At 45.5% G+C, this 18,711-nt stretch overlaps 2 protein-coding genes across 4 annotated transcripts in view; one reads left to right on the top strand and one right to left on the bottom strand.

The window, feature by feature from the left end:
* The window catches only part of LOC103788982 (uncharacterized), an 870,763-nt gene that overhangs the window by 71,498 nt on the left and 780,554 nt on the right, over nucleotides 1–18,711 (top strand). The window lies entirely within an intron of this gene.
* Nucleotides 9,383–14,822, bottom strand: S100A11 (S100 calcium binding protein A11). Its single transcript, XM_008984397.5, has 3 exons — nucleotides 14,763–14,822; nucleotides 10,806–10,958; nucleotides 9,383–9,707 (listed from the first exon to the last, which is right to left on the bottom strand). The coding sequence occupies exons 1-3, from the start codon at nucleotides 14,763–14,765 to the stop codon at nucleotides 9,546–9,548; spliced, it is 318 nt and encodes a 105-aa protein (XP_008982645.1). The 5' UTR covers nucleotides 14,766–14,822; the 3' UTR covers nucleotides 9,383–9,545.

Here is an 18,711-nt window from a genome sequence, read left to right as displayed (position 1 = left end):
TGCGGCTTCCGCCCTCACTGTCTGGCCTTACAGGCAGCTCAAATCGCTCCAAACCCAGTTTGCAGCCAGTGCAGACTTGCCTCTCCCTCCCAGTCTTCTTTCTTGCTGGTGATGGGTGGGGGCGGGGGGGGGGCGGGGAGGGGAAGATCTAGGAGATTAGGGAGGGCCAAGAAACAAAGCATGAATTACTGCGGTTGCTGTACAGGTGTGGGCCTCTCAGTCTCTGCCTCAATTCCCAACACATCTCTCACCAGGTTCCTGGATGGTACAATAAATTCGTTGTAAGGTGGGTAGGTGCAGTGAGTCACTGAGGTCTTCCTGAGGAGCAGTGGGACAGGAGAAATCCTCTCCACTATCACTGGAGCTGGGCCACAAATTGGTGGTGGAATGCCCAGCTTCAGAGTCCATTTGCATGGCTGTATATTTCAGTTAGAGAATCTCTACTTGGTTCTTTTTTTAATGTACTCTTGTTCTTGTTTTATGCATTTGATTTATTGCTTTATTTATTTGAGCATTTTAAACACAGTCATGCTAATGTCCTTCCAGATTGCTCTCCCGCTTGTCACTCAGTCTCCAGTCTGTTGCCTGTGCTTGTCATCCCTCTTGTGTCCGTGAGCCTATTTTAAGAGAATTTATCTCCTGTGGGCATCCTCCAAATGTCTGGAGGGATCTCCATGAGGTGGCTTTGCATTTGTCTAGGCGCTTTTTATGATGCTTACAACTCTGGGGCAGTTTTCGGTTTATTTCTTTAATAGTGTGTGTTTGAACCCCATGCCTTCTGGGAACACAGGTGCAGTGCTCTTATTTCTCTCAGATGACTTTGCGCCTCCCCAGGCTTGTTCTGTGTCTTGAGAGGTGGTGGGCTGAGCTTTTTGATCTCCATCAGTGCCAGGCAGCCCTTGAGCAGCTCTCTCCTTTCACTAAGAGCTCAGTTCTAGTTCTCCACCGTGGCCTGGGCCATGTGGCCTCTGCTCCGGGGCACTGTGACAGCTCTCAGTTCCTTTTGTGCTTCTGGAACTTGAATAATTATCTTTCCGCCTTTTAATTGATCAAATATTTTAACTTTTTGAGCAGAAGGGGAAGGTTTTATGTTATCCAGCATTATTTGTGGTAGGAAAGGGGTTTTCTGTATCTTCTCCACACTAAATCTTGGCAGAAGTCCTACCACCATGGCCCAAATCTCCATCAAAAGAGATAGATATTTGCTTGACTTTTTTTTCTTTTTGTTTTTCTTTATTTAAAAAATGTACATTGGATTTGGCTATGATTTCTTAGATATGGCAACAAAGACACAGGCAGTACAAGAAAAAGAATATAATTTGGACTGCATCAATACTAAAAACTTTTGTGCATCAAGGAACACTATGAATAGAGTGGAAAGGCACCCACAGAATTGTAGAAAACATTTGTAGATCACATATCTAGTGAGAGCTGCCCTGTCACTGATGGAGACTGGAAAGCCCAGCCCACCTCCTCTCAAGACACAGAATGAGCCCTGGGGAGGGGCAAAGTCATCTGAGAGAAATCAGACCACTGCACCTGTGTTCCCAGAAGGCATGGGGTTCAAACACACACTGTTATATCAAATAATAAGGGCTTAATATGCAGAATATAAAAAGAACTCCTACAACTCAACAAAAACCAAATGACCCGTTACAAAATGGGCAAAAGACTCAAACAGACATTTTTCCAAAGAAGACATGCAAATGGCCAACAGCACATTGAAAAGATGCTTAACGTCACCAATCATTAGGAAAATATGAAAGAAAACAAAAACGAGATGCTGTTTCACATTCATTAGGATGGCTATTATTTAAAAAAGCAGAAAATAGCAAGTGCTGGTGAGTATGTGGGGAATCTGGAAACCTCGGAAGCATTGCTGGTGGGAATGTTAAATGATGCTGCCTCTGTGGAAAGATAGACAGTCGTTCCTCAAAAACTAAAACTAGAATTATTATATGATCCAGCAAATTCTATTTCTGGGTTATATGACCAGAGACTTAAACCGTTATTTGTACACCCATATTCATTGTAGCACTATGCACAATAACAAAAGCGGGGAGCAGCCCAAGTGTCCATCAGTAGCTGAATGGATAAACAAAATGTGGCGGGCACATGCACACACACACCCACGCACACTCACGTGCACACATACATGCATGCACACACACACACGCACTTGCACACACACGCACGCACACATACACACACAAATATATATGCAATGGACTATTATTCATCCCTGAAATGGAAGGAAATTTTGACATATGCTACAACATAAATCAATCTTGAAGACATTATGCTAAGTGAAATAAGCCAGGCACAAAGAGACCAATATTAGATAATTCCACTGACAGGAGGTACCTGGAGTCATCAGATGAATAGAGACAGAAAGTAGAATGGTGGTGACCAGGAGGTAGCGGAGGGGAGAAAGGGAAGTTATTGTTTAATGGATGCAGACTTTCAGTTTGGGAAGATGGAAACGTTATGGAGGTGATGGTGGTGATGTTTATACAATGTGAATATGCTAATACTACTAAAATGTACACTTTAAAATGGCAGCAATGTTAAATTTTTATGTTCTGTATATTTAAGCATAATAAGAAAATTTTAAATTTTTAATAACTTAAGAAAATACACCAAAAAACCAAGTCTACGTGAATGAGTGTTGGCCCTTTACTCTCTGCTCCCCTTGGTGGCAGGAGTGACTGTGCCATAGAAGAATACCAATCTCAGCTTTCTGCAGGGTGTGGATATTCTGTTTGTCCCTCCAGCTCCACTTTCGGTGCTTCTCTGCCCAGATCAGCCTTCTAGCTGGGTGGGCCAACAAGAGGCACTTGCCGATGATCAGAAGGTGGGAAGACAGAGACATGAGTATTTATTCCCCTGGGTTCCTCCTGCCAGGCTGTGGTTTGACAGTAGCTGTATTTCTACATCTAAGGCCACAACACCTGTGAGTGGCCCCTCTTCCTGGGCTATGGCTCTTGAATTCCAATAATTTCTCCCTTGCCAGTCAGGCGGAGAGGTGGGAACAGTGTCCTAATTTTGCTAGTCCTGGTGCTTTGCCATCTCTTGTTATTTCTCTTATCTCTACCCAGATCTTTGTAAGTACTGTGTTCATTAAATTCTCTTCAGTGACCCCCTTTGAGTGTGTGTGTGTTTCCTGTGGGGAGCCAGTCTGATACACACAGTATGTCCCACATCGGGCAAAGCATTCTTTTATCACTTATTCATGTATCATATAGTTTTTTTCACTCAACAAATAATTTTTTTGCTACTATATGCTGGGTACCACATTAAGTACTAGCAATACAAAGATGCCTCTAATGAGGTCTATGTTCTCGAGCTTAAAGTCAAGTCAGAGAAGACAGACAAGTAAAAACACTCTAAGTAGAGTGACAAGTGCTATGATAGAGGCAAGAATGGGGTGCTCTGGGGGGTCGAATAAGAGCATTAAAATTAGCCTTGGATATGGGCTCTTAGAAAAGGACTTCTGGGGGAGATGATACTTACAGTGCCTTACAGGGCAAGTAGGAACAGGTGGAAAGGGGGCCAAGGGCTTTCAGGGCAGCAAGAAGAGCGTGTGTCAAAGCACAGAGGCACATCACTGTGACATCAGTTCTAGCCTTGGTTGGCAAGGTGGGCAGGGAGCAGGCCACAAAGGCTCTTGACTGCTCCGGGGAATCCTGTATATTAAGAAGCTCCAATGCCTGGTTTTGTTTGCCTTAAAAACCTCTCTTTGATCACAGGTTGGAGAAAGGCGTGGAGGAGGTCGAACTGGACAGAGAGACGCTTAAGCGAGTTTATTACAAATGGTACAGATCCTCTTTTCTGAAGGGTAGAGACTTGTAGTTGGTTTGGTTAACCTAAAAAATGGTGAAAATTGATATTTATAAAAAGCATATTTGAAATATTTACTTTAACTTAAAACATGTTTATTTCCCAAAATTTTGTTATATTATCATTCCTGTGTAAATTACACTCACAGTGGATTTTAGTACAATTGTAGCTACCTGTTGGATGTGTTCCTAATTCATTAGCAGCACGAGGGAAAATACATCGGTAGTCAGTAAATCTCCATATTATTCCTTTAGCAGATGTACCCTGTATTAAAAAAAAAATCTATCACTATCCCCAAAAAACAGTGAGCCAGGAAAGAGATAGAAAAATATTAGGCACGTTACTGTTTCTGTTTGCTACTTTACCAAGAAATCGGGCCAGGTATGGTGGCTCATGCCTATAATCCCAGCACTTTGGGAGGCCAAAGCAGGCGGATGAGCCTGGCCAACATGGTGAAACCCCTGTCTCTACTAAGAATACAAAAATTAGCCAGGCGTGGTGGCGCATGCCTGTAATCCCAACTACTTGGGAGGCTGAGGCAGGAGAATCACTTAAACCTGGAGGGTGAAGGTTGCAGTGAGCCGAGATCATGCCAGTGCACTCCAGCCTGGGCAACAATATCTCAGAGAAAAAGAAAGAAAGGAAGAAAGAAAGAGAGAGAGAGAGAAGAAAGAAAGAAAGAAAAAGGAAAGAAAGAAAGAAGAAAGAAAGAAAGAAAGAAAGAAAGAAAGAAAGAAAGAAAGAAAGAAAGAAAGAAAGAAAGAAAGAAAAGGAAAGAAATCACTGCCCACGGCTTTAAGACACCGGGCTATCGAATACTAACCAGAAAGCCTTCACTTGCTTGGGCCCTCAAGTTTTGATAAGTAAGATCTAATTGATACCAAGCTTCTAACTCAAGATTCAGATCAACAAACCCCTATGGAGTACTCCCTATAAGCAAAGTGAGTGGCGGAGAGAGACACCAGCAGGAAGGGTTGGTTTGGGGAGGAGATAATGAGCCCAGTGAGGGCACACTGTGTTTGTCCTGTTGGCAATGCCAATAGGCATTTGCATTCACAATTTGAATCTGGAGGGAAGATCTAGCTTGAGAAGCAGACAGACACAGAGAGAGAGAGAGAGAGAGAGAGAGAGAGAGAGAGAGAGAGGGAGAGAGAGACAGAAAGGAGGGCCTGGGAATGTGCCCACATTAGGGAGATGGGGAGATGGTTAATATTAGGTGTCAACCTGATTGGATTGCAGGATGCCTAGACAGCTGGTAAAGTATTGTTTCTGGGTACGTCCATGAGGGTGTTGCCAGAGAACATTCACATTTGAGTCAGTGGACTGGGAAAGGAAGACCCACTCTCAATTTGGGTCAGCGTCATCTAATCAGCTGCCAGCATGGCTAGAACAAAGCAGACCAAAAAAGCTGGCTTCCTGAGTCTTCTGGCTTTCATCTTTCTCCTGTGCTGGATGCTTCCTTCTGTTCCTCCTGCCCTTGGACATCAGACTGTTTTCTCTCATCCCTCACATGCAACCAAATCCCCAAGCCCATCTGATGCTCCATCCAAATATCCCTTGAATCCATCCCCAGCCACCCACTGTCCAGGACACCTCCACCTCTGATCTGGATACTGCAGCAGCTTCCTGCTCATACTCTTGACTTTGCCCTGGCAGTGTCTGGAACATCATAGAGACTCAAATATCCATTGCATGATGCAGCAGTCAGGAAGGATGAGCAAAGGATGCTGAGCCAGTGACTGGTAGGGAGAAGTTTTAGTGGAGTGCTAAGGGTGAGTGTTAGAACTCAAGGGGTTCAGGACTGAGTGGAAGAAAGGAAATAGAAGCTTTTAGGATAGACACATATAAAAACGTAATAATTCTGACCAAAGGGAAATGTCTAAGGCAGCAACTCGAGGGTGTAGAAGTGTTGAGGAGTCTTGTTTTACTTTTTTGTCTGCAGGGAACAGATAATGCTTTAAAGAAGATTATAAACTGGGCCGGGCGTGGTGGCTCACGCCTGTAATCCCAGCACTTTGGGAGGCCGAGGCGGGTGGATCATGAGGTCAAGAGATCAAGACCATCCTGGTCAACATGGTGAAAGTCCGTCTCTACTAAAAATACAAAAATTAGCTGGGCATGGTGGCGCGTGCCTGTAATCCCAGCTACTCAGGAGGCTGAGGCAGGAGAATTGCCTGAACCCAGAAGGCAGAGGTTGTGGTGAGCCGAGATGGCGCCATTGCACTCCAGCCTGGGTAAGAAGAGCAAAACTCCATCTCAAAAATAAATAAATAAATAAATAAATAAATAAAGAAGAGTATAAACTTAAGAAGATTAAAAATGTTTGTAAAGAAATATAACATTCATTATAGGAATTGTTAGGGAATCAGTGGGAATATAGTTTAAGAATTACAACTGTGTGTTAGCTATTTATTATTGTGTAAAAAACTACCACAAACTTAATCATTCAACGATTTTACTGTCTCACAGTTTCTGTGGGTCAAGGGTTTGGGCATGGCTTAAGTGGGTTCCCTGCTTCAGGGTCTCTTAGAAAGCTGCAGTCAAGATGTTGTCCAGGGCTGGGTTCTCATCTGAGGCTCAGTTGGGAAAGAATTGCTCTCAAACTCACATGGTTGTTGTCAGGATTCAGTTCCTCGAGGGCTGTTAGTCTGCGGACACTAACTTCTAACTGGCTGCTGCTCAGAAGCATCCTCAGTTCCTTGCCTTGTCAGCCTCTCCAGGCTTGCTTCATTAAAATGTGAGGGAATTAGAGACCCTGCTGTCAAGATGGAAGACAGTCCTAGGTAACCAAATCGTGGAAGTGACATACCATCACTTTTGCTGTATTCTAATGGTTAGAAGCAAGTCACAGGTCCCCCTCATACTCAGGGGAGGTGATTGCACACGAATGTGAATGTGAGAGTGGGAGATTACTGCGGGCTGTCTTAGCATTCACTCACGACAAGCTGTATTGCAAGAATTTAAGAGTAAGTGTAGCTCTGAGAACAGGAACACTGACGTCATAGGAACTGGAAAAAATTACAAAGATACCTTCCCACCCCTACATTCTACCTTCTTCTTTCTCATCACTTCACAATCCTTCAAAGGAGTAGACTGCCTTGTACTGCCTTTACTTACTAATCTGCCCTTTAAAAAACCCTCCCTTCAAACAATTTTGATGCAGGTGGTTGACAGAACATATTTTGGGAAATTCTTTGCTGCTCATTTTCCCTGGGTAACCTCCAAACTTGTGGCTTTGGTCTGTGGGCAGGACATATAATTCTATATCTTCAGCTCCACTCTCTCTTTCTCAAATTCCCAGCTTATCTGTTTAACCTAACATCTCTACCTGGCTAACAATGATTCTTCTGGTTGCAATTGATAGAAAATTCAATTTAAATTGTTTTAAGCAAAAGCAGGGATATAGCTGCACAGTCAAGGGACAGATTTAGCTTTAGCACAGCATAAGAATTACAACTGTATGTTAGTTGTCTATTATTGTGTAACAAATTACCAAACATAATTACTCAACAAAATTTCACTGTCTCACAGTTTCTGTGGGTCAAGGGTCTTAGCATAGCACTAAGGAGCTGGTATCTTTTTAAATTTTCTTGGTTCTGTTTCTCCAATGCTGGCTCCACCCTCAGATCCTTTTCCTGTGGTCTTGAGATGGCTATTGGCATGTTTAAGGCTACAAAGTCCCAGATTAGAATCCACCGAGAAGGAGGAATAATAATTACCTTTATCCCAGAATTCTCAGCAAAGGTACTGAAAGTCCCTTTATTTAGACCAGCTTAGATCACAATGACCACCCTAGGCCAATGGCTCTGTCCAAAGGAATGCAGGGCACTCGTTGGCTTCGGTACGGGTGTGACCTTGACCCTCAGAGCTGGGGAAGAACTCCACCCAAACTCAGAACACCAAGAGATGGCAGTGCAGAGCAGGGCTTGATTTCAGAAGGGAGATGCATGCTGCAAAAACAAGGAGCAGGCACACACAAGGAACACATCTCAACGACAACATGTTTGATTTGTTTATTTATTTAGAAGCAGAGTCTCATCGTGACACCCAGGCTGGAGTGCAATGGCGCAGTCTCGACTCACTGCAATCTCTGATTCTCGGGTTCAAGCAATTCTCCTGCCTCAGCCTCCCGAGTAGCTGGGATTACAGGCATGCGCCACCACACCAGCCTGGGCAATATGTTTGTATTTTTAGTAGAGATGGGGTTTCACCATATTGCCCAGGCTGGTCTCGAACTCCTGACCTCAAGTGATCCTCCATCCTCGGCCTCCCAAAGTGCTGAGATTACAGACATGAACCACCATGTCTGGCCAAATACATGTTTTAAACTGGACTCCACTCTACATTTTGCTTCTAAAGCTTAACCCCCTTGCTTCATTCTTCATTTCAGTGAATTGCATCATCCTCCACCCAATTGTCCTCTAGGCTTCTCCTTCTCACCACTACATGTAGTCATCATTTCTTATCTCTTATATACTCTTTCACTCCCCTCCGCTTCTTTGCCTTACTTCATTCCTAACTGACCCACTTTACCATCTCCCCATTCTCTCTTAAAAAAATATGTTGACTGGTGGCCACAGAACCATGAATGTCCGAGGCCTGTGGATAACTCTGCCCACACACTGTTTGCCAACCCAACAGTGGGATTACATGTTCACTAAGAATGGATTTGTAATTTGTCCTAAACCTGTTTCTGTTTTTCTTGTAAGGTACAATTTATTTATACATCCCACAAGCCAATATAATATGGATGTGAAAAGATAGTTTTTATCTTTATGAAAGTTAAATTGAATTCTTTTTGTTTTGTTTTTTTTTTGAGACGGAGTTTCGCTCTTGTTACCCAGGCTGGAGTGCAATGGCGCCATCTCGGCTCACCGCAACCTCCGCCTCCTGGGTTCAGGCAATTCTCCTGCCTCAGCCTCCTGAGTAGCTGGGATTACAGGCATGCGCCACCATGCCCAGCTAATTTTTTGTATTTTTAGTAGAGATGTGGTTTCACCATGTTGACCAGGATGGTCTTGAACTCTTGTCCTCGTGACCCACCCACCTCAGCCTCCCAAAGTGCTGGGATTATAGGCGTGAGCCACCGCGCCCGGCCTCACGTTTGCTCTTTCTAGTTCTTCAGATCTCAGCACAAATGTCATGTCTGCAGAATAGTGCCCTCCCATAGTCTCCATGAATCCATAATATAATTGTAATCTCTCTTTCCTAGGATTTATCATACTCTGATAGTCCTTTATTTAGTGACTGTTCTCTCCCCCAGCTAGAAGTTATACTCGGTGAAGGCAGGATCTTGTCTGTCTTGCTGGTTGTCTTCTCAGGACCTCTGACAGTGCCAACAGGGGTAGGAGTGAGTGACTAACGACAATAAGTGACATCTCTCTATCAGTCAGTAATTTAGAGATGATTCTGGTTGTAATATTAGTTAGGATTATGTGTATACCAAGATGTCTTGTTCTTACTTACTATGCAGCTTCTATCAATCTAATTTACATTCCTCCCACTTTCCATCCTCCCTTGCACAAATTCAGCAACTCTCCAGTTCGTGTTTTAAAAAAGTGACATTGCTTTATTGCTATCCGCAGGTGGGGCCTGCATGAGGTGGCTGGTGTGCTGGGCTCAAGGGTAATGTGTGGACTGTGGAGATGATGACAGAAAGGCTGGAAGGAAATGGGGTGGGTCTGAAGGCCAGGCCTAAGGGGTCCTCAGGTCCGCTTCTGGGAAGGGACAGCCTTGAGGAAGGATTCATGGCAAGCCATAGCCAGGCCACCAATCAGATTCAGGAACTCTGAGAAATCCAGCTGCCCATCACTGTTGGTGTCCAGTCTCTTCATCATGCGGTCAAGGACACTGGGGTCCTTCTGGTTCTGCAGAGATGGTAATAATTAGACCTTTATATTGCATCTTCCAAGGTCCTTGCAAACATGCTGCCACATTTTATCCTCACAGGCTTACAAGGTACAGGACAGGGATTATTAATATTCTCATTTCCTTTTTTTTTTTGAGAAGGAGTTTCGCTCTTGTTACCCAGGCTGGAGTGCAATGGCGCGATCTCGGCTCACCGCAACCTCTGCCTTCTGGGTTCAAGCAATTCTCCTGCCTCAGCCTCCCGAGTAGCTGGGATTACAGGCATGCGCCACCGTGCCCAGCTAATTTTTGTATTTCTAGTAGAGACGGGGTTTCACCTTGTTGACCAGGATGGTCTCAATCTCTTGACCTTGTGATCCACCCTCCTCAGCCTCCCAAACTGCTGGGATTATAGGCGTGAACCACCGCGCCCGGCCTATTATTCTCATTTTCTAGATGTAGAAACAGACTCAAAGAGGTGAAGTGATCTGCCTAAGGGGCAGACCTGGGGCTTGAACCAAGGTTTTCTCACTCCTGGTCCAGGGCTTTTTCTATGACACTAGGGCCTATTCAGTTTTGTGAAGCCAGTGGAACACTTCTTTCAAGTGTTGCATACAACTCCAATAGAGAAGCGATATAAAAGTGCAACGGGTTCAGGTAGAAAGAGGCCGCAGGCCCTGCCTAATCAATCTCATCCACCATTTGCCCAAGCTGCCAATGCAGACACACACTTAGAGCCACTGGTTACAATACATTTAAATTAACTAATTTACAAAGTCAGTCTGTTAGTCACACTAGCCGCGTTTCAAGTGCTCAGTAGACACGTGGCTGGTGGCTACCGTCTCAGATAGAGCAGCTCTAGAATGTGTTTCTACCATTGCCAAAAGTTCTATTGGACAGGGATGTCCTAGAACCTTTGGGGTGGAAGAATAAAATTTGAAAACGATTCCATTATGTCATACTGATCATTTCGTGTATGTTTTCCTAAATGGGAAAAACTCCTGGCTTGGAGTGAGTGCAGGACGTCAGTTGCTGGTCCTTCGTTCCTGGTCATTCTTCCAGGGTCTTGTTTCATGCTGTGGGTAGTTTGGGGAGATGGGGGAGATAGGGACCAGTACCTTTGTGAAGGCAGCCAGTTCTGTATTCATGAAGCTCAGGAACTCCCTCTTGGAGAGAGTGTAGCTGTAACCATCGTCTCCAGCATACTTCTGGAAAACAGCAATCAGGGACTCGATGCACCGCTCAGTCTCTGTAGGGCTGGAGATTTTTGCCTTAGAGAAAAAAAAACAAGGGAAGATGTCAAGGGCCAGATACGAAGAAAATTCCAGGGGATCTTATTTCCAGTCAAAGCAGTTTCCTTAAAGAGTGAATCATTTTTTTCGGGGGACTGAAGGGTTCAAGACAACCACAAAAAGTCACACTCCGTGACTTTCCATCCTACCCCCTCCCCATGTTTATTCCAGGTGAAATATATGAGGGTAATGTGGAGCACTGCCGACACTTTGGAATCAGTAGACTGCCTGGATGAAGAGTGAGGGTGGCAAGGCTGACTCATATTTTTGGAATGTGTGGATAAACACATGTGTAACTCTATATCCACAATCCATATGCACACCCAACACTGTCTATAGGTTAATAATTTGCTATTTTCCAAGACTGTATGGAGGTTTTGGTGACTGATGAAATGCCAGTTCTTTTCAAAGCAATACTGAATTCCTGGGACTCACATTTCCTTAGAGAAAACTAAAAGCATACCTATCATTCTATACGCAGTGGGAGACAGAACTTTTTAGACGCTCAAAAATGGCTTTCATATTTCGGAGCTTTAGGAACCATTAACCACAAACGTGAGAAAACGGACAGGAGAAGGGAATGGATATGGCAGAGCCAGCCCTAGAATCTGGGTCTCCCAGTCCCTTTCTGCAGTCCTCAGCCTTGGTGGCTTCCACTTCCTGGTAGGAAATAGTGACAGAGAAGGTGGAGCTTCTCTGGAGGTCACTCCAAACCAAGGAGGTTCATATGGAGGCTCTCAGGTTGCTGCTTACACAGCATGTACAATGTAAGATATTTAAATCCTGTACTGGGCTCTTCTTTCCTCACAGCAGAATCCTTCAAGGAATTTCTATAGGGCCCAGTCATCCAATCATTCCAGCCGAGACTTGGAATCCCAAAGTGAGAAGCTGTTGGGCTGGTGGATAGAAGCCGCAATTACAGACTTTCCGGGAGACCGGCCTGGCCACACCCTTCCTCTGAGACTTCGCCTCTCAGCATTAACAATGATAAACGGATATTCTATCTCATAAAAAAGGCGGGGCGAGGGGGAAGTATCCAGCACCTCGTTTTTACAATTGTAGACACTGATCTGTCTGATTTTTTTTTTTTTTAACAAGATGGGGTTTCACCATGATGGCGAGGCCGATCTTGAACTCTTGACCTCAGGTGATCCACCCACCTCAGCCTCCCAAGGTGCTGGGATTACTGGCATGAGCCACAGCGCCTGGCCCAATGTCTCTGATTTTTAAAAATAAAGTTGGCCGGGCATGGTGGCTCACGCCTGTAATCCAAGCACTTTGGAGACCAAGGTAGGCGGATCACCTGAGGTTGTGAGTTCAAGACCAGCCTGACCAACATGGTGAAACCCCATCTTTAAACAAACAAACAAACAAAACAATGATTTATGTTTGGATGGTGACCTTTGCAACTTAGCATTTAACCTTCCCTTTGTTCTTAGGATGGGCTTCCTGGAGCCCAGAGCTAAAGGCTTTCACATTCCGTAGTTAACACGTGCTGAGTGCTGAGAACTGAGAACTGATCCGAGACTTTAGCCGCACAGCTGCAGGTTGGGCCCTCCTTCCTGTGCAGCCCTTATGCTACAGAGATCCTAGCTAAGATTCTTCTTCCCATTGCATCTTAGAACATTAGAACCCCGGAATCCTAACAGAGGTGAACTTTTTCCCAATAATCACATTGTCGGAGGATGATTATTTTGCCCTAAATTGAAGGTCTCCTTAAGAAAAAAGAAAAGTGTTCGTAGTTCAGGGGCCTTTAGGGAGAAACAAAATACCACAGCCTAGAAACAGATGTGTTTGTTTGTTACAACATGCCCTTCCTATCAGGACTGAAATCTCCCTGTCTTACTAAGGTATTAGATGACAGGAAGGAGGCTGGGTGGGAGGCCACACCAGGGTGAGGAGTTTGGGCTTTGTGAACGTTCTCTGGAACTACAGATTCTACCCCTGCCCCTTTTCCTTGCAGAATGCAGACACTTTTGCTTTTCCGGTTTCAAAGTGCCTTTGTGCTTCACGTTTTTCTCTCCTTAACATCAGTCTAGATGGTATTTAGAGATTATTTTCTTTTTGAAAACTGTTGCTGCTACTATCAGCCACAAGGAGAAAATTAAAACCTCTTTGCATTCCCCTCCGAGGTATAATTCTCCAAAGCAAAAGAAATAAACACAATTATCAAATTACTGAAATGGAATGACATCATTTGTAGAGCTCCAGGGCACTTTGGAGATGGGTCCTGAGGACGCCCAGAGACAGGAAGGCTCCACCCAGGGTGGCGCAGTAGCGGAAGGAGAAGAGAGCCGGCGCTCTGCACACATCACAGCGCCCTTGGAGTCATTTGGTGGAGGTGTCGATAACAAGGAGAGAACATTATGATAAAAAACGATACTGTTAAATAATTTTTATTTTTATTTTTGAGACAGAGTTTCGCTGTTGTTACCCAGACAGGAGTGCAATGGCGCGATCTCGGCTCACCGCAACCTCCGCCTCCTGGGTTCAGGCAATTCTCCTGCCTCAGCCTTCCGAGTAGCTGGGACTACAGGCGCGCACCACTATGCCCAGCTAATTTTTGTATTTTTAGTAGAGACGGGGTTTCACCTTGTTGACCAGGATGGTCTCGATCTTTTGACCTCGTGATCCACCCGCCTCGGCCTCCCAAAGTGTTGGGATTACAGGCGTGAGCCACCGCGCCCGGCCGAAATAATTTTTAAAATGCATGCTAAGCACTCAACATTTGAGGAAAGAAAAAAAAAAAATACAATGAAAAAGAAGTAGCAATTTAAAAAACCTCAACTGTTTTCTCATTCTTAACCGACAGCCTCTGAGCTTTCCGACCCTGCTGTAGCAGGACTGGAACCCCAGACAGTATGGAAGGAAGGGGACGGGCGTGGCTGTGCTCCAATACTTCATCTACGGACGCTGAAGTTTGATTTCCACAGTTTTCAAGTACTTTTCTTCTTTTGATGTCTCTCAACCATTTACAAACGTAAACTTTTCGTTTGTGGGCAGAACAGAAAACCCGATTTGGCCTATGGGCCAAAGTCTGCTGTCTCTTCACTAAGGAGAGGTAAAGAAAGAGGTGGATTTATGGAAAATATGAGTTCAACGGAGAGATGAAAGGAGATGAGAAGAGAAAACTAAGTTCTGGAGCGAGTGCCTGTGGTGGGGTAAAAGGAAGAGGAACGAGGATGGGGCTCAACTGGGACCGGGTTCCTCCCACATTCCTGGCCGCGGCGCTGCAGGCGGCGACGCGCTTAAGTTTCAGTCCCGTTGGGTCTTGGCCATCTGCCGGCTGCTTACTGAAACTTTGATTTTCTTCCCCGCTGCTTGGCGACCAAGTTCAGAAATTTCCTTTTTCTGGACTACGGAACTAACTAATGACCCCTCGCAGCTTTCCAGACCCCGGCCTTCAACTTACTCCCACGCGTCCTCGGGCTCCCGGGAGACCATGGGCGAGGGGGCTGCAGGCACCGACCCAGGACGCGCCCCCTCCCCTCTCCTCCGCCCCCGCCCCCGCGCGGAGAGCGGCCAGCGCTTCCCGGCCCCCTGCCTCGTCGCGACTGGGGAAGGCCAGAGAACCTCCGCTGCCACCCTAGGCGGTCACCACAGGGATGATTTCAGGGCTTGTTCCTTCCATCCCTTCTTCCCCAGTTCCCTCCCACGAGGCTGATTTTTCCTGCTGTTTCCTGCCACGTCCACACGTTAAGTCAAAGATAAAGTCTGCCGGAAAGTATGTGGGTTTTTTCCTTTTTCTTTTCATAAAAGAAGAAGAAGAAATGTGAGGCTTACCATGTTGGCGCTGAGCGAGGCACGCGGGAGGCTGTGGCTGGGAGAGGCGCTGAGAGCTCTGGGCGCGCGGCGTGCGGGTCTGGAGCCAGCCTCTCCCCGACCCACGCCCTTCCGGGCCCAGCCTGGCCCAGCCTTACTCAGACGGCCCCGCCCCGCCCCGCCCCGCCTCCCCTCCCCTCCCGGGCTGGGCCTGGAACCGCGGCCTGCGCTAACCGCAGAGCTGCGCCTCAAGACTCACCTTCCCCTCCAGAGGTTTAACCAGTCTTCCTCTCCCTCCTCTCCCTCCTCCCGGACTCCCCCCACCACCCCGTCCTGTGAATCTTGAAGATTTTTGACTTCTCAGAATTACAAGTTTTGCCCAGTAGTCTTCGGGAAGGCTGTCCATGTCTGGGTCTTTCCCATGTATGAGCTAATTCTGGGCCTTCAGGTTAGATAGACAGAAAGGTCCTTTTTAAAAACCAGAGTGGGCCGGGCGCGGTGGCTCACGCCGGTAATCCCAGCACTGTGCTAGGCCGAGGCGGGTGGATCACTTGAGGTCAGGAGTTCAAGACCAGCCTGACCAACATGGTGAAACCCCCTCTCTACTAAAAATACAAAATTAGCTAGGCGTGGTGGCACACACATGCCTATAATACCAACTACTTGGGAGGCTGAGGCAGGAGTATCACTAGAATCCGGGGGGGCAGAGGTTGCCGTGAGCCGAGATTGCACTGTTGCCCTCCAGTTGCCTGGCAACAAGAGCAAAATAACGTCTCTTAAAAAAAAAAAAAAAAAAAACAGAAACAAAAAATAAAACCACTAGTGTTAGAGTATGGGTCAGAATTGTAGGCAAGTTCCTAGGAGCCAGGACTGTCTATTGGTCCACACGGAAAATATTTAACGGTAAATAGTGGTGAGTTTTGCCAAATCAATTGCCACGGGATTATTGAGAATTATTGTCAAGGGATCATTGCCACTCCTCTGTCTCAAACTTTTCTATAAACTGAGGACCGTCAAAAAGACAAAAACCGAAAACCAAACTACTGCACTTAAAAATTGATTCGTGCTAATAAGGCATTTATCTGTGTGCCGTTTGCAACGAAATTGGGAGTTGTATTAAGAATCAGAAGCCCTGGGATCCACTCCTGTGTTACTTCATTGCAATACTTTTAATTTTTATTTATTTATTTATTTATTTATTTATTTATTTTTAGAGGAAGTCCCGCTCTGTCACCCCAGCTGGAGTGCAGTGGCACTATCTTGGCTCACTGCAACCTCCACCTCCCGGGTTCAAGCAATTCTCCTGTCTTAGCCTCCCGAGTAGCTGAGACTACTGGTGCACACCACCACACCCTGCTAATTTTTTTTGTGTGTGTGTATTTTTAGTAGAGACAGGGTTTCACCATATTGGTCAGGCTGCTCTTGAACTCCTGACTTCAGGTGATCCACCGCCTCAGCCTCCCAAAGTACTGGGATTACAGGCATGAGCCACCGCGCCCAGCTCTTCATTGCAATACTTTTGACAAGACCTGTCACCCACCTCTTTGAGCTTCCGTTTCCTTATTTGTAATACGTCTTGAGATAGGCCTTTCCTGTTTTATAAGATTGTTAGGACTGTCAGATGAAGTAAGGGCTTCGAAAGGTCTCCAAAGTCTGCAGAGTAGATGGGAATGAAAGATACTGTGCTGTGGGCATTGTGTGAACTGCTTCCCTGCACCTGCTCTCACAGGTGCCCTGAGCGTGTGAGACAAATCTCCATCTCAGTTCTCAGCTACTACACACCCACATTTTCAGTTGCTTGTTTATGAATCCACTTGAGAGTCCCACCGGCACTTCAGACTCAGTAATTCAAGAATAACTAACTAACTTTCCCCAAATCCATTTGTTTCTTCTTCTCTGCTAAGGGTTCTCTTCCCTTTTCCTGCTTGAGAGCATTGGAGCCACTAAGTGTAAATGCATTTCTTACTCGAAGTTCTTATCAAGTGGCAGGTGATAGACTTCAAACCTCTGGTCACCACCAGAGGTTTGGGTGTTACATGGACGGCTGCGGGGGTTCCTTAATACCTTAAAGTCTTATGTAAATTTTCTGCACCAGAGAAGTTTTTCTGGGGAAGAATCCATATCTTTCATCTGATTCTCAGAAAAATTTATGATCCCAAATATTAAGGAATAATTTGTCTAAATTAACTCAATCATGGGGCCTTTCACACCACAGTTTTTTTCTTTTTGAGACAGAGCCTCACTCTGCTGCCTAGGCTGGAGGGGTGCAGTGTTGTGATCTTAGCTCATTACAATCTCCATCTCCGGGGTTCAAGTGACTCTCCTCCCTCAGCCTCCTGAGTAGCTGGGATTGCGCCACTATGCCTGGCTGATTTTTTGTGTATTTTTAGCAAAGATGGTATTTCATCATGTTGGCCAGGCTGGTCTCGAACTCCTGACCTCGTGATCTGCCCACCTTGGCCTCCCAAAGTGCTGGGATTACAGGCGTGAACCACTGTGCCCAGCCACCACAGTTCTTTTTTTAAGAGAAAATGCCTCACTTAGAGCCTCTGCTCAGCTCAAGGGGCAGTCCAAGTGGCCAAGTTTTGCATGATTTGACACACCATGACCCTGTTAGAGCGGACTGGGTTGAGGTTAGCTCTGGACGCAAGCACTGCTAATCTATAGGATGGCCAGTAGTGGATGTTTCATGACGTGACATGGAAAGATGAACTAGGCCAAAAAGCTTCTTGTTCTTGGGAAGCTGCAATTAGAAGCACATAGAGAATTATGCATTTAGAAGAGCTGAAGCTGAACATTTGCCTAGACAGAACCGTGAAGTCATAGCAAATAAAAATTATGGAGAAGACATCATAAGTAAATGGGAGCTATGAAATTGGGAAGAAATATACAGAGGAGAATGTAAGCCAGTTGGTAACTGTAAATTAAAGAACGGGCTACTTGGGGGTTTGCTGAGTTGTGAAAACGGTGAAGCACTGGGAGTGAAGAGCCAGACCCTGCAGTCTGACTTCATTAGTGTTTTTGTTCTTCCTAAACCTAGCTGTTAGTTTTTCTTATTTTCTCTAAGACATTTATTCTTTTTTCTTTTTCTTTTCTTCTTCTTTCTTTTTTTTTTTTTTTTTGAGATGGAGTCTTGCTCTGTCACCAGGCTGGAGTGCAGTGGCCCAATCTTGGCTCACTGCAACCTCTTGCCTCCTGGGTTCAAGTAATTCTTCCGCCTCAGCCTCCCGAGTAGCTGGGACCACAGGCGCATGCCATCATGCCCGGCTAATTTTTTTTTTTTTTTGCATTTTTAGTAGAGACGGAGTTTCACCATGTTGGCCAGGTGGTCTCAATCACGCCTGTAATCCCAGCACTATGGGAGGCCGAGGCGGGCAAATCACGAGGTCAAGACATTTATTGTTTCAATAACTCTTTAGCCCCATGAAGTAGCTTGAATGAAACCAAATAAAAAGGCTAAACTAAATAAGTATGACTTGTCCAGAGCTAGGTTGGGGTATCAGCCCCACCCAGTTAGGGCTGCCTGGCAGCCGCTCCCCGGGGTCACGCTGAAAGGGGTTCATTTCTAGGTTATCAGTCAAAAAAGGGAGAGTTCAGGAAAGGCACAAGCAAGGTAGATTTGGCAAAGTAGACAAATAATGAGTCAAACGGAAGGGCTAGAGCCAGCAAGGAGCTGAGGATGAATGAGAGCTGGTAAACCTACGGCAAGAGACAAAAATGATATACAGATGAGCAAAAGGGCTATCGGGTAATAAATGTAGGAACTGCCATGGCTCAAGGCAAATGTGCAATCTGATCTCTGTGTAGGATTGGGTTGATTCTGAAAGGGAAGCAGTAGAATGTGGCAAATGCAATAGTAGGTGTGTCACCAAGACACAATGACAATGCTGGGAAAAAAATGAGAGGTGAACTCTGGGAGAGCAGGGAAAGTGCTGCTTGAGGTGGGTATTGAAGGGTAAATGAGAATTCA

Source organism: Callithrix jacchus, chromosome 18, assembly GCF_049354715.1.
Source record: "Callithrix jacchus isolate 240 chromosome 18, calJac240_pri, whole genome shotgun sequence".
NCBI lineage: Eukaryota > Metazoa > Chordata > Mammalia > Primates > Cebidae > Callithrix > Callithrix jacchus.
This window is presented reverse-complemented; position numbering and strand designations above follow the sequence as displayed.